The sequence below is a fragment of the Hesperophylax consimilis genome, chromosome 3 (genome assembly GCF_061612785.1).
Source record: "Hesperophylax consimilis isolate HC1 chromosome 3, BYU_Hcon_1.0, whole genome shotgun sequence".
In the NCBI taxonomy this organism is placed as follows: Eukaryota; Metazoa; Arthropoda; class Insecta; order Trichoptera; family Limnephilidae; genus Hesperophylax; species Hesperophylax consimilis.
The window spans coordinates 37,362,684-37,378,658 of record NC_142838.1 but is presented as its reverse complement, the minus strand read 5'-3'; the positions used below and the strand labels follow the sequence as shown (position 1 = coordinate 37,378,658).

Sequence of the window (15,975 nt, the reverse complement as noted above, 5' to 3'; positions counted from 1 at the left end):
TCGTACCCTTGAAGTCGGAACCCGGATCCCTTCTAGAACTCGAGTTCTTTTAAAAGGAAGCACTCCTCTAGGGCTCATAAAAATTAATAAAAAATTCAGTAATTTTGTTTTCAATTTCTTATAAACATCATATTTTTCAGGAAAATATAAATAGAAGGGAAAAAATTTTTCACGAGAAATTATAAATAATTCATTTGTATTGTTTGTATGCAAACATAGACTCTCGCTGGCAAACAAAAACAAACAATTAAAAAATATATACGAAAATTGTTTAAAGCCTGACAAACAAACAGATAAAAGTAATTTTCAAAAGCGTACATTTTTTTACAAAAATATGCAGTCTCGTGAAGTTTTCAATCCAATTTTTTTGTAGGTCAAATATTCATTGTTATGTTGCAGGTCTATCGCTTGATGGTCCACAAGCATTGTTTATAATGGTCCGGTATATTGTCTGCCTGTACAGAATATAAATAAATAATATTATATGTACATCCTCATGCAACACCACATATTTCGCATTAAAATATTGAAGAACGTGATGTGTTTTCATTACATAGTAGGCGTTTAACGCATCTAGTTAATCTGAGTTTTAAGAACCAGTTTTCAGTTATTCACTTGACGAGCTTGCTAAGGTCAATAAAATGCTGTATAATAATTTAATATTCTCAGCAATAATTGTAATCGATTGATTGATTAATTATTAAAACTTGAGCAATAGGCAGGGGCCATAAAATAAACATTAATGGCAATTGGAGTAACAATAGAACTTGCATATCTGAAAATAATTAATGACGCAAATCGGTCGGTCATGGGTAACCTGCTTTTATTTACATTTACAACCTTTTATTTTAACGCTCTTCATCACGCAATCATGCAAATTTCATGAATAATCTCATGATAAATGATAGTATTTATCAAGGATGCGATAAAAACTGCAATCCACATGCAATCCACTACAGGTATAAAAACAATAAGATATTTTCATAGAGGGATTCTGTGTGTATTCTGATCGTCTCACAAAAAATGTAATAATTTAATGCTTTCACTATCCAAACTCTAAGATGGTAGCCGTGTTGAAGAGTACCTTTTAATTCCGCTACAGCGCACGAGTGTTGCCAGCTGTCAAGTCGGAAAAATCAACATTAAGAGGAAGCTACAAGCCAAAAATGTGCATATTCTGGGTATACCTTACATTGTAGGTAATAGGCATTATAATCGTTTGACAAACGGAGTCTAAAAACGTTCAATTTCAAGCACAAAACTGGTTTTCATTTTTATATTGTAAATTATTTTATAAGAAAGCAAAAAAGTTAATGAAGTGAAACTATCACTGATAATCTTAGCTATACTAATGTATTTTTAAAAGTTATTTCCTTTATGCGTTCATACATTTCTATTGAAAAAATATAATAGTAGTTTACATTTACATTTTTAATGAGTAATTTATTTTTTATTTGTATTCTACTCAAGCGAAACGATAGGAAAACCTTAAATTTATCTAAAGCATAGTTTTGGTATTCATAATGTACACCAATTCGTTATAAAGATTAATCAAAATAGTGATTTGGCATTAAGCTTCGCCTTGTACTGTTCACAGAACTACTAGTTTAAATTGGTGTAGAAAAAATATTTGTCAACGTAAAAATATAACATGAACAGCATTAAATTCTTAATTATTTTCTTTACTTTTTTAAGAATTGAACTGTTGAAAACAGTTTAATTATTTTAACTTTGTTTAATTTTTTAATCTCTTTCATAGATAATCCACTGCTAATCATACTAAAAGTCGGTATTTTAAGAAGTCTTAATTTAAAAAAATTAAGCCATTAAAAAAAGAATTTGTTTAATTTTGGTGTTGAAGCAGAATGACTTAATATAAATAAAGTGTACGTATGTTTACTGAAGTTAACATACACCCGCCCCTGGCAATGGCCTTGTCGTTCAGCTGTAAACAGTTCATGTTATGATTTCAAGATCACGATTTGCCCCCTGTAAAAACTGGCCTTCTTTGTTTAGCGGTAAAGTTATCGCATTTCAATCTCAAGTTCACGGCAAGCCACTGAAAATGGTTGGCCTTTATTTTGTATTTTTTTTATAGCTTTCGTTATCTAATTTTAGTATTACGTTTTGCCCTTGGAAACGCTTTGCCTACATGGTTAATCGGTAACTTTTTTAATTGAGGCTCACGGTACACCCGTAGAATTCTTTTTGTTATAAATTTTCGTTTGACGATAAACTTTCGTCATTACAATCTAAAGGTCACGGCAAGCCCCTGAAAATGTTTGTTTCTGTGGGCTTGGTTTTCGTAATCAAATCTGAAGATGATAGTAAGCCCCTGATTATATCTGCCACTACATTTAGTTTTCGTAGGTCACGGCAAGCCATTTGTAATGGTATCAAACGTTTTCAATCAGAAAGTCACGGCTACCCACCGTAACAGTTTTATTGCATTCTAAAACGTTTTCGTATTCTGATCTGAAGTTCACGGCAATCCCCTCATAATTAACGACTGCCGCGTATTTTTTTATCGGTTCAGTTTTCGTAATCTATTACGAAATACGAGGCATGCCCCTGTTCAGCTGTTTTATTTGCAAGCAAGTTCAGTGGTCGGTACAGGTTCCAATTTGCTGTTCATCGCTTATCTGCATAATGGTTGTTAGCCGATTTGAAGGTCACTGCTTGCTTACCCGCGGTAAAGGTTCTCTTTAATTGTTTAACGGTAATTTTTTCATTTTTCAATCTGAAGGTCACGCCTTGCCAATGACGAAGGCTGACATTTACGATTTTGCGATACAGTTAAACTCATTTTGAAGGTCAGGGGTTCGCTGAATGAGAAACTATTTAAAATGTTTCGTTTAGTCGGGTAATTAAATACACACGCTTACGTAATAATAAACCGCTTTGTTTTAAGCATTCTTTACGTTTCATTCTGGCCGTTGTAATCCAATTCACGATTGAATGTGATTGCCTTTTGCCTCTGGCTAAGAATCTTTCTTAGAACAGGTGTGCTGTGTCACGTGAATAGTTATTTTTATAAACAACACGAGTCGAGGATAATCCGTAAATGAGAACCGACTCGAGAAATCAGGTTTACTAACAACTCAACTCAACAGGTAGGTAGGTAGGTACCTGTTGAGGTGTGTCTTTTTGGGATTGTGGGTTTAGCCTTTTGTACCCGTAAATGCGTCATAAAACTGGTTATAAATACATTTTTTAATTTTCGCAAAAATCAGTTACGTTGTGGTTGCCATATTTAGATCAATTGAATCAACAACTTCGACCACTGCCAAGCTAGTTCAGAAGAACCCTTACTTAGTGTGGTTCAATTATGGATAATTGCCCCAACTGCTCCCAACCGTCTGGAGTGAGACTATGGCATCCCCAATTGGGGTAAGTTGTATGGCTGCAGGAAGTGGGGAGGGGAAGGAGATGGAGCAGATGAAGGTCAGGAAAAACCTAGATATTCAGATCTGGTCTACAAACATGGCCAAAGTCAAAGAGTAAGGCTCTCGACTAGAAAGCCGAAGGTCGCGGTTTCAAACCGCGGCGTGCGCAAGTAAATTTTGATGGATTAATTTGTGTTATTATAAATTTAATTAAATTAAAACTAATATATATTATACTTGCGGCAAGTTCCAAAGTGTTGCATTCATCACTTTACCTCGTTCTATTTACTGATTTCTGATTTTCAGGTATAATTTGTACATTTTTGTAAAATATTATATTTAAACATTTAAAGAGGACTTGTACTTTTATCTTTTAAAATAGGCTTTATACTTCCCAATTTGAATAGGACCTTTACTTATCATTTTAAATAGTACTTTAACTTACCATTTTAAAACATACCCTAACGTGCAGATTGAACCATACGCAACCAGCAAGGACATCATTGCATAAGGTTCTAAAAACATTTCCTTAATGTCATTCCAAGATAAGGCTATGTTCTAATTAAATATTACCCTCCAAGCATGATAAGCTAAAATACTTCACACAAAAGTAGAAAATATTAAATGGATTATGAGAAATATTCCTCTCAAACTTTGACATCTCAGAACAATGTAAGGCGATATTACAACCCTATCCAATTAAGATGAAGAATTGAACGATTAACTGTCATATATGCAAAAACTAAAATCATACAACTATCTACGGAAATACAACGGAAATGGTGCTGAAAGTTATTTCGGTTAAATATTGAGCAAAAGAAACGGTTTTGCATTCAAAAGTCTTTTTTGAAAAAAAAAATCAGTTAGAACCTTGTCCAACTCAGGTAACGAGTTGCTTTCGATAACTGTGTATGATAGAGATATACTTTCCAGTCATTATACAATCCACCCCTTACACCAATGCTCTTTCTACCTAAAAATAATTCATTGTCAGTTTCACCTGTTTAACATACAATCAATAATGTTATATTCAATCTGTTATAAATATTGCAGCCCATTCCTATTGACTAACAGATGCCTGAAAACTTAAGCCGTAATCTTCGCCAAGACTTTTTTAAGATACCACACGCCGAACAGATGTTCTGACACAGCACAGCATGACAAGAGGAACGGTGCTATTGAATAAAATGTCTGTAATAGAATTTTAAGAATTTTAAAATAAGGAAACTTGTACTGTAACAGAATGAATAATCTGTCGTACAAAAAAAAGAATGACACACACGAATTAGAGATTAAAGCCTTAGACACATTGCGCTATATTATGCGCGCATAATTTGGGCGTGGCATATACGTATTATATGTTGGGGTGACACACTACTCTATAATCTTTCTCAGGAAAGGGGTCAGATCAATTGGGGAACTGCCTCGGAATATCATTTTTCTGTATTGGATCTGTCAGTTTGACAGATGACAGCCACGCAATTACGGCGCTCCGTAAAGCGTCGTATTTCAAATATCGCCTGGCTAGCAGATCACAGAGCACATCGTTGCAACGCAACACTTATAAAACATCATATTTTTAGGTGTGACAAGTCTCTACTGGATTGTATGGCAAGCAATATAGAGTTACATATTATACAAAACGCTTTGAACTTATAGCGTTATCTGTCACCCCCTTAAATAAAAAAATAAAGATATGTATCATTAATGTTTGATAATTATAATACATTAAAAAGGAATAAGGAACTTGAGGCGTGACACCTTATTACTGTGTCCGTTTAAACTATGCATTTGTTTTGAAAGCCGATTTCGTGTATAACTTTTAAACGATTGTAGTCCTTGAAACAGGTTTGGTTCGCATTTAAGGAGGTGAGGTATTTTTGCGAAGGTTGTACTAAGTTCAACAATATAAACCTATCCGCTATCAGTGCAGTTCAATGGTCCTTTGTTCCAATCAACTCGTCGCTTTACGACTCAAACGATCCGGATGTAGAAAGTGCTTTAGATTGGGATATCGTTTGTAAATTTTGCAGGTACTTTTCTTTGTTCCTTTTTCAGTAATAAATAGGCAGAAATAAAATTAATTGATAAGGATATATCCTGCAACTCATTTTAGTATTAACATTTGTTATTCTGCATTTAAATCAGTTACACCAAATAGGTAGCAAATAGAATGACGAAAACTTTGTTTTTTCTCCACCTTCTAACTAAATCTTCTAACAAGAACAAGTTTTTCGTGGATGTTTTAGTATAATTCGCTTTGGAAGCATAGATTTTTGATCTTTTTTTATCATTATGTCGTGCAAGTAGAGTCGACTCAAACAAGTGCGATATTGCGTGTGTTTGTGCGTGAATACGTATTCACTACTGACGGTGATGTCCTTGCCAGACGTTAATGAAAAACAGCCTTTTGTTTTGCTCACGCCTGTTTATATCTAATAATTAGCGAGAAATGGAAAACAAGTGTTCACGGACTTGTAGATACTTTCAGTACCACTCAGAAACGAAATGTTGCTGAAAGTGGCTTTATCCGTGTTTGGTGACGAGATCTGGAAAGCCAATTTCTCACCTTTCTCAACCCCATCTCTTTTCCTCTCAACTACCTTCACCTCCCAACATACCCCAATAATTGGTAGTGCCCTAGTCTCACTGGCTCCAGACGGTTGGAAATAATTGGGACATCAATCATATTAATAAATGTATATATTATATACATATTATATGTATACGATCATCGAATTAGAAAATTATAATAGTCAATACATCAATCAGCTGTTGGTGTATTAACTATTATATATTACATCAATCAGCGGTTGATGTATTAACTATTATATATTACGTCACTCAGCGGTTGGTTTATTAATTATTATATATTACATCAATCAGCGGTTGATGTATTGACTATTATATATTACATCAATCAGCGGTTGATGTATTAACTATTATATATTGCGTCACCCAGCGGTTGGTGTACTAACTATTACATATTACATCAATCAGCAGTTGATGTATTGACTATTATAGATTACATCAATCAGCGGTTGGTGTATTATTTATTTTATATTTCTTCACTCAGAGGTTGGTGTATTCACTATTATAAAATAAATAAATCAGCGGTTGATGTCTTGACTATTATAGATTACATCAATCAGCGGTTGATGTATTAACTATTATTTTTACAAGCAATAATTATTATCCTGAAACACTCATCCACATTGAAAAATCTCCTGATAAAAGATACATGACGCCAACTCTGACCACTGAGCTATTTTATCAGGAGATTTTTCAATGTGGATGAGTGAGATATTTTACAAGTTCAAGTATCTTCACCAAAAAATGTAGACAATTTGTCTCGACGCCATCTAGTGAGAGAGTTAGCACTTACAATGCCTTTCTCATATAAAATAAAGTTGGTTGTTTTCAGGTGAAAAAATGTAATAAGCAGTAATTGTTGAATGAAACACTAGTATATATTGAATTAATTCTCGGATAAGAGATAAGCCGCCATAGCTCAGTAGTCAGAGTACCTGAAATCGAAAGGACACGGGTTCAAGTCCCGTTGGCGTCATGTATCTTTTATCAGGAGATTTTTCAATGTGGATGAGTGTTTCAGGATAATAATTATTGCTTATAAAAATAATTGTTACCCTTTGTGCCATGCATAAAAAATCTTGTCTTAAACATTAGTTTACCAAAAAAATTAACTAATTATTAACTATTATATATAACGTCACTCAGCGGTTGGTGTATTAACTATTATATATTACATCAATCAGCAGTTGATGTATTGACTTTTATATACTACATCAATCAACGGTTGGTGTATTATTTATTATATATTTCTTCACTCAGAGGTTGGTGTATTCACTATTATATAATACATAAATCAGTTGTTGATGTATTCACTATTATATATTACGGGATGATATATCAGAAGAAAATCAATTAAAAAATAAATTTCTCGCAAACTTTCAATCAAAATTACTTGATATTGGTAGGAACCTATTGCTTCAATGTCTGAAGTCTGAAGATGCACACTTTGTTAAAATCAACACAATCGTAATATGAACCACGTTGAGTAGCCAAACATGTGTGTTTTTATCAATTTAATAGTTTTTCAGATTGTTTCCTGCGTACTATAATTTTGTTTACGGATTGTTAAATTTTACTTCTTTGTATAAGTTGTGGAATCAGCAAAGTTTAAACAATGTACATTATAATTATATAATGCAATGTTCGCTTTGCTCAGCAGTAAGTAAACCGTAAAATGAACTGGTTTGTTTTCTATTTCAGAAATTACATCAAAAATATCAATAAATAAATTCGAGTTAATCATTTTGAAAAAGTTTCATTATCCAAACAATATTTTTTTTAATCTATTAGAAATAAATGAAAATCATTTACACGCAAATTTAAATCACATTTCCTATAAAATTCAGCACAAATACATAATCACTGAAAGTTACTTGCTTCATTAATCATTCAAATTTGCATATGAAGAAATCGTCAGTTCACAAACGATAGCAACTAATTGCTGACTTTGAAAAGGTAATTTCTAGAAGTGTGAAGTATACAGGTTTGATAGAAAACGTTTGTTGCCGATTGAAAAATTTTGTAGATTCACAATGTAAGTAAAAAGCATAAGATAAGAATCGATCACAGGTTTCACTAAAAATGACTGTTCTAAGGCGTATTTTTGAATTTGATTTCTAGTTTGTCTACTTTGTCCTAATAATATACGCAAGTTGATTATCACTTTGTTATTTCCGCATATTTTTACATTTGATTTTAAAATATACATTTCTGTTATTATATTCTTGCTTTCGTAGAGCATATATGTGTAGTTTCGTAGCATAAAATTGGATAAGTGTCTTGTGTGTCCAAAAAAAACACTGAGAACCGAAAACTGAGAATAACCAGTATATGTTGGCTTTAGCCGTGGTAGGGTAGTTATGTTGGTCAAACATGTTGTATGTCGCAAAACCTTTCGACTCCTAGGCCTTTGACAGGCCATAAATTTTTTTTTTTTTCTAAGAAAAAATTATCAGTATTTGAAAATATTAGATCGATTTCAATTGAAGTTAGAAACAAATGAGCTTACTTCGGGCAAACGGACACGCCCACAAGGCACTTAATTCGGTTTATTTCCTCAGTGGTTGCTGATCAAATAATTAGTCATTGTTTATTAATAATTATTTATTTTCTGTATGTTAAGTACGTAATTTAAATAAATCTCGGGGAAAGAAAGCGAAATATAACATATTTGAGCAATAGTACAAGACTAATTTTATCACGTACATAATGTTTCTATGATAACATATGTGTACACACACACACAAAACACATACCTACCGCGTAAATACGCGCGCAATATAACACAGATCTCACATGAAGACATGTTTAACCCTTTAGGCAAATTTGTTCGCATTTAGAGAGTTATTAAAAAATTAAAAAAATATGGAATAAAATGGAAAGAACTGGAATGGTTTAAAAACTACTTAAGCAACAGACAACATACAACAACAATAAGAAACAATATATCAAATCCAATTGAAAATAAGCTGGGTGTACCGCAAGGATCTGTATTGGGTCCGATATTGTTTATACTCTACATAAATGATATGGTAAAAATATTAAAACATTGCAAAATAAGACTGTTTGCAGACGACGCACTAATTTATATTGCAGAAGATAATTATGAGAAAGCAATCAAAAAGATAAATAGTGACTTAGAAACATTGTCAAAATGGCTCAAACTAAATAAATTAAAACTAAATGTAAATAAGACAAAATACATGCATATAGGCAGAACAAATACACATGAGGAACCAAAGGTTTCTATAAATGGAGAAATCATTAAAAAAGTGGAAGAAATTAAATATCTAGGTGTTATTATAGACTCAAAATTGAACTTCTCAAAAAATGCAGACTATACAATTAAAAAAATTGCAAAAAAAATATCATTTCTTGGTAGAATCAGAAACAAAGTAAATAAAGAAACATGCCAGATAATATACAATACAATTATATCACCACACTTTAATTACTGTTCAAGTATTCTTTTTCTCCGCAATAAAGAGAAAATGAAAAAAATGCAAATACTGCAAAATAAAGCAATGCGAATAATACTTAAGCGCAACATATACACACGGATAAGAAACATGTTAAAGGAGCTGAATATTTTGACGGTGAAGCAAACTGTGTATTTGAATGTACTTATTTTTATACATAAAATTAACTTAGGGATGATGTCTAAGGAACTGAAAAGAAAAATAAATTACAATAACGAGATACACGGACACGGGACGAGAAATTCTAAGCAAATTAGATTGCCAACAAGAAAAAAAACAAGCACCCAAAAATCTCTGATGTACCAGGCCGTTCAACTCTATAACAAAATCCCGAAGGAAATTGCTGTGATAGAAAATATTAATAAGTTCAAAAATGAATTAAGAAAATATGTCTATCTCAATTGTTAATGTTTATAAAACTATTAGCACACACGAAGATGTGAGCTAACTTAAGATTAATAAATAAATAAATAAAATAAAAATAAATAAATAAAAAAATTGTGAACAACTCATTTGGTCTCACTTAAATCGTTGCTTCTTCCTTACTGTTGTTGTGAGAAATGTGACTTAAACGATATTAGAAAGAGAAAACACCACGTTTTATATTCGAATTAATTTACCACAAGCAAATTGAAATGTTTACCTATATGAAACCAACGTTTCCGACCGCAATTCGAGAAAAAAAATTATGAAACTTTGTGAAATGAAACAACAAACGTTTGTAATGCATTTGTCTAATAAAAAGTGTGTTATCAGTAAGTTAAGTTACAAAAAAGTAAAGTGAGCCATTTTTATGTTTACATAAAAATTTTATTTTAATAATTTCGGATACGTTCCGAAATATTCCATTTATTTGGATTTTATTGCAAGGCGGAAATACTCCAATTATCTTACAGAATATGGCTGAGACCTGAGGTGTTAACACAGAGAAGCACCTGTTAAGTATGATTCGAATATTACGTTATCATTATGCATTTGTGACCAATAACTTGGTGAGCTAACTTTCTCTAGAAATATGTTAATATTAATTAATCACTGCGATTTCACTTTGAACTCAGCATAACGTCCAATAAATTCATAAATTTATCGCCAAACAAATGATAATTTCGGTTGTCTGTGATGTTGTCTGTGTTGTGCGCGACTTGAAATATTCCTGTGAAATCAACTGAAACTTGCTTTGAATTCAAATTTCATTATCAAAACTGCAATTGAGAGATCATACAATAAAAATACATTTATTTAAAAAAAAAATTAAATGTGTATTTATTTTGTTAAAATTGTTAACAGATTTACCTGGCAGGTCAATTCTAAGTCTTAGCAATCAGACACTATTAAAAACACTGCATACAGTATGATTTAAAATTTCCATTTTATTCTCCATTACCTAATTAATGATGTTATTACATTTACTAGATCTCTTTAATTTGTCAACAAAAAATATTAATATATTATAAAGAAAATTGACAATATTTGTTTATATAAGTCAATTATACTAACGAATCCCACAATTTTAATATCCCTTGATTTGTCACGGGCCTGCGCTAGTAAATAAACAATTCTGTTCTGTTGCGTTCTGTAGGTATGACTTCGATTCGACGAAAGAAACAATATATTTGTACACTTTTTTAAATTAAATTCATTGGCTCCACGAAGTCTGGGAAGATTGTTGATTGTTGATTGCAAAGTTTCAAATACCTGCTTTATAAATAAGTGGTTTTAAAGCTGCACGAAGAAAAATTAGTATTGCTAATTTATGCCAAATCACTATTTTGATTAATCTTTATAACTAATTGGTGTACATTATGAATACCAAAAATATGTTTTAGATAAATTGAAGGTTTTCCTATCGTTTTGCTTGAGTAGAATACAAATAAAAAAATAAATTACTCAATAAAAAATATAAATGTAAACTACTAAAAAAAATATTTTTTCAATGTGAACGGATAAAGGAAACAACTTAAAAAATAAGGTATTATAGCTAAGATTATCTGTGACAGTTTCACTTGATTAACTATTTTACTTTCTTATAAAATTATTTACAAAATAAATAAAAACCAGTTTTATGCTTGAAATCGAACCTTTCTAGACTCCTTTAGTCAATCGATTTTAATGCCTATTATCTACAATTGTATATCAAGAATATACACATTTTTGGCTTGTAGCTTCCTATTAAGAATCTCTTCAAATAATTTGTAATTCCAATTAAAACAGGATTGCAGGCTCTTAACGAATGAATTAATTTGTTTCATTTTTTTATGTGAATACCGCACAAGAGTCCCAATTGCTCCTGACTGTCTGGAGCCAGTGAGACTATGGCATCCCTAATTGGGGTATATTGTGAGGCTGACAGTAGTGATGAGGGGAAGGAGATGGGGACGACGAAGGTGGGGTAGTACCTGGCTATTCAGATCTGGTCACCAAACACGGTCAAAACCGTTTCAATTCTGAATGGTGGTTTTACGTACCGCAAATATGGTATATATTATTTTAAATCAGTAAATTGACAAATAACACAAGTTATTCAAATAATTAATTAAATTTACGTGCGCACGCCAGGATTTAAACCAGCTTAAACGAGAACTTAACCCCTGGACCACGGAGGCAGTCATGAACTTACCTGATAAACTTTTATTAAAATACGAATATATTATCACGATGTCGGAACACGTGTTCATAAAAATCCTAATATTTTCGCATTTCGTCATTATACATTATCAAGGAACATGAACACGTGTTCCGATATATTAGAAATTTACTAAAAGTTTATCAGGAAACGGTCTGCAATAACGCTTTTAACCCGATTTCCAATTTTTTTAAGAGATTCTCAATAAATTAACAATACTTGTTTTTCTCCATGCGCGGTTAGGAATATTATCACAACCAAATTAAATAACAGAGTTCCACAACACGTTGTGGAAATAAATAATAATATTTAATTTTAAAAATATTTGCACTGACCCAGGCCAAAACTTTCCAATTCGAAAAGCACGTTAATTTCATGACGCAGTTTTCTAAGTTACTATCCATATCACGTTACTTAGCTAGGAATATTTTATTAAGAAATATGTTAACAAAAACATTTTCACGCATTAAATAAAAATAAATTAAAAATGGTCGGTAAATAAATGTTCATGCTATTCCACGTTATTTAGAAATTAACTGGCTGTCTAATTAAAATAATATAAATTGTTTACGTTTTTAACAATAGCCTCTTTTTTTGCATGATTGATTGGCTATAATATCCATTAACAGTCTGTTGGCAGTAGTACTACAGCAAACGAACATGGTAATTTTTTTTCCATGTAAAATGTTTTACCTGCATTTAAAACTACAATTTACTAATCAATTAGAACAAAACCAACCAACCAAAGCTCAACATATCATTGAAAAATTCAAGTTCATACTCGTAGTAATCAAACATACTTATTTCAGCGTGGGTCTGTCTGTTATTGTAGTATGTCTGGCAGTATGATTTTATTAATGCTAATTACTAATAGTAATCAAACATACTGATTTCAGTGTGGGTCTGTCTCCTGTTGTGGTCTGTCTGGTAGTAAGATTTTATTTATACCGATTACCGATAGTAATTAAACAAAGTGTAAAAATTTCTGTGTGGGTCTGTCTGTTATTTTTGTGTGTCTGGTAGTAGGTTTTTATTAATAATTTGATGATAGTAATCATGCATACTATTTTTTGTGTTGGTCTGTTTTAAAAATTGTAACTGATTGTGTCAATAATTCAGACAGGCGATAAAGTAAGTACCTAAATTTGAAAAGAATGTTATTTATATTGTCTTTTTAAAAATTGGAACGTGTGTGTCAAGAATTCAGAATATTTTTTTTATGGTGCAATTTTTATAATCACGGCTAATGCGCTTATGTTCATAGAAAACACCTGATTCCGATATTATCAAGTAATACAAAGACAAAACATAGACGTAACTAATATATTTGCTGTAGAATTTATATAGGTGGAATGTACAAAATTTATATAGGTGGAATGTACAACATTTATATAGGTGGAATGTATAAAAAAAAGGTTTAGCGTGATACAGAGTCGGGGAACAACCCGTTTATTACAGGATTATAAAAATAGTTCTTTTGCCCATGGCTAAAAGGTTTACCGAGTTTATGAACCAACATAAAAATACATATACAAAATAAATAATACAATAACACAGTAAATACAATTAATAAATATAAATAAATAAGAATAAGAGATGATTTGAAATTTTTACGGCCAAAAGTATTAAAGTGATTTGTTTTTGGGGTATTATGCCGTGTTGCGTTGAAACTATGGCTAAAGAAGGAGATAGCTCAACGTACCAAAAAAATCCCAAAAATAAATATAAAAACACGACAAAATAAGAATAAGTAAAAAAAAACTTTTGTTTGACATTTTCCACAATACGACATTATCAAAAATGATATAAGGCAATAAAATAAAAGCAATGATTTTTAATTACTTATAAGTATCTCTATGGAAATAATATTACATGTGCAAGCGTATACCACAGTTCGATAATGCGTTCAGCAGGCGAAACAGTCGTCATGCGAGATATTGTTTACACAGCAAAACTTGTTGAATAATTGAATAGTAATAATATTATTCAATTAATAAAAAAAAATATAATGGAGTTCTACAAATTAAAGTTGATAACAATAAATAAATAAATTACTTACCCTATAATCACAAGTAAAATGAAAAGCTTCATGTTGATGCACTTTGTTTTTAATATTCACTATATTATAATAATATAGTCTAATATGAATTAAAGGTATCTTGCGGAACCAACAACTCTACTCAATAACTTGAAGTAAGCACTAACTGTTGGCCGCAGTGAGAGAGCTCTTTGCCTGAGAGAGTCTGTCTGTGGACTGACTATTGGTCAATTGCATATGCTTTTTATTATAGTAACTGAAAGCGACACCGGCAGTAATAGACCATCATTCAATGCGTCCAGTGTATCGCACACCTTCCTGCAGTCCGCACCCCACAGGGCCGCAATGGGAGAATCTCACGTATGAGAGAACAATCCAGTTATAAAAGGTAAACCACTCAAGCGATTTTCGGCATATTATGGCAAGTTTGCAGAAACGTTTTGAGTTATAGCTTGTCAAAATGTGTGAAATTTATAGAACCTAAAAATATGGGAAAAACGATTAAATGTATGTGGATTCTTTGGCTTTAAACCGCAGTAAGCAGTTCATATGTTTCCATATTAATATTTTTAGGAAAGATATTATTTAAATAATATATACCAATCACTCTAGTAGATAATACATAAATAGGTACACGCAATCACAGAAATCTACTCAGACATAAGATACATTAATTTGCATAAAGCCATATAAAGATTCAAAACAAAAATAAAAATACAAAATTACATAAAAGCTCACTCAAATGACAGCAAGTAAAAAGAGATGCAAGAGACAAAAGAGACACAAATAGAGACACAGGAGACACAAATAAAGACACTGGAGACGCAAATAGAGACACAGAAGACACGAATAGAGAAACAGTAAAAACAAATAGAGACACAGCATACACAAATAGAGACTCAGGAGACACTAATAGAGACACAAGTAATACATACCATAATTAGCGCAATTTGATGGGTTTAAACTTAATTTTCAAAAAACCAACTCGTTATCCGTATTTAAATTTTAAATTTAATTTGCATGTAATAATTATTATTAACTCACAAAAAATTGTCAAAGTTGCCTCTAAAATTGTTAAAAATTTAATTATTTAATGGCCTATATTTTCTAATTTAAAACATAAATAAATAAAGCAGCACATATCCGTACTAGACATTTGCTATGCCTTAGGATTAAAATTTATTTTATTTAGTTTGGTGAAGTTTTGTGCCTTAAAATCCAAATTTATGTTTTTGTTTTGCCGTTGCTCTTGAACAAATAATGAAGTGTAACAAAAATCAAGTATATCAGAAATACAAACGACTATTCTCTAATCCATATCAATCCATAGAATACGGATTTACTTATTTACATGTTCAATAATGCTTTAATTTTGTAGAAGGTATATTTCTCGTAGAAAAACGCCCACCTCGTGAAGGCCAAGTCAATTCTGTCTCAACAAATTCTTATCAGTTCTAAACTGGTCTAGGGGTAATACCGAGAGGTCTCGAGTCTCGAGTCCTGCTCGAGTGATTCACTTGTTCGAGGAAACGGACTTTGCGCTGGGTTTATTGGACAATAAAGGCTCCTTCCGGTCAATAAGACTTTATGACACTTTTCGTGGTTGGATTAATGGTTTTTTTATAATTTTAATATTTTTTTGCGAAATTAACAAAGTGCGTCTTGGATATAATCATATTTTACTTAATTGGGTTTCATTCTAGTCTAGAATAGAAGTTCCCAACCTTTTACGCCATTGTTACCCTACGTTAACAACATTGCGGAACATATGGAACCCATTCGAAATATCAACAAGCGTACAAAGAAAGTACAGCAGGTGAAACTTTTACTAAAAGGTCCAAGGATAAATCACTAAAT

At 31.6% G+C, this 15,975-nt stretch overlaps 1 protein-coding gene across 1 annotated transcript in view; it reads right to left on the bottom strand.

The window, feature by feature from the left end:
- LOC149425424 (myrosinase 1-like) overlaps positions 1-14,321 on the bottom strand; it is a 67,032-nt gene extending 52,711 nt beyond the window's left edge. Inside the window, exon 1 of the mRNA XM_089651113.1 lies at positions 14,140-14,321. Coding sequence (XP_089507239.1) covers positions 14,140-14,171 — 32 coding nt within the window. The 5' untranslated portion in view covers positions 14,172-14,321. The remainder of the gene's footprint in view (positions 1-14,139) is intronic.
- Between the last annotated feature and the right edge of the window lie 1,654 nt (positions 14,322-15,975).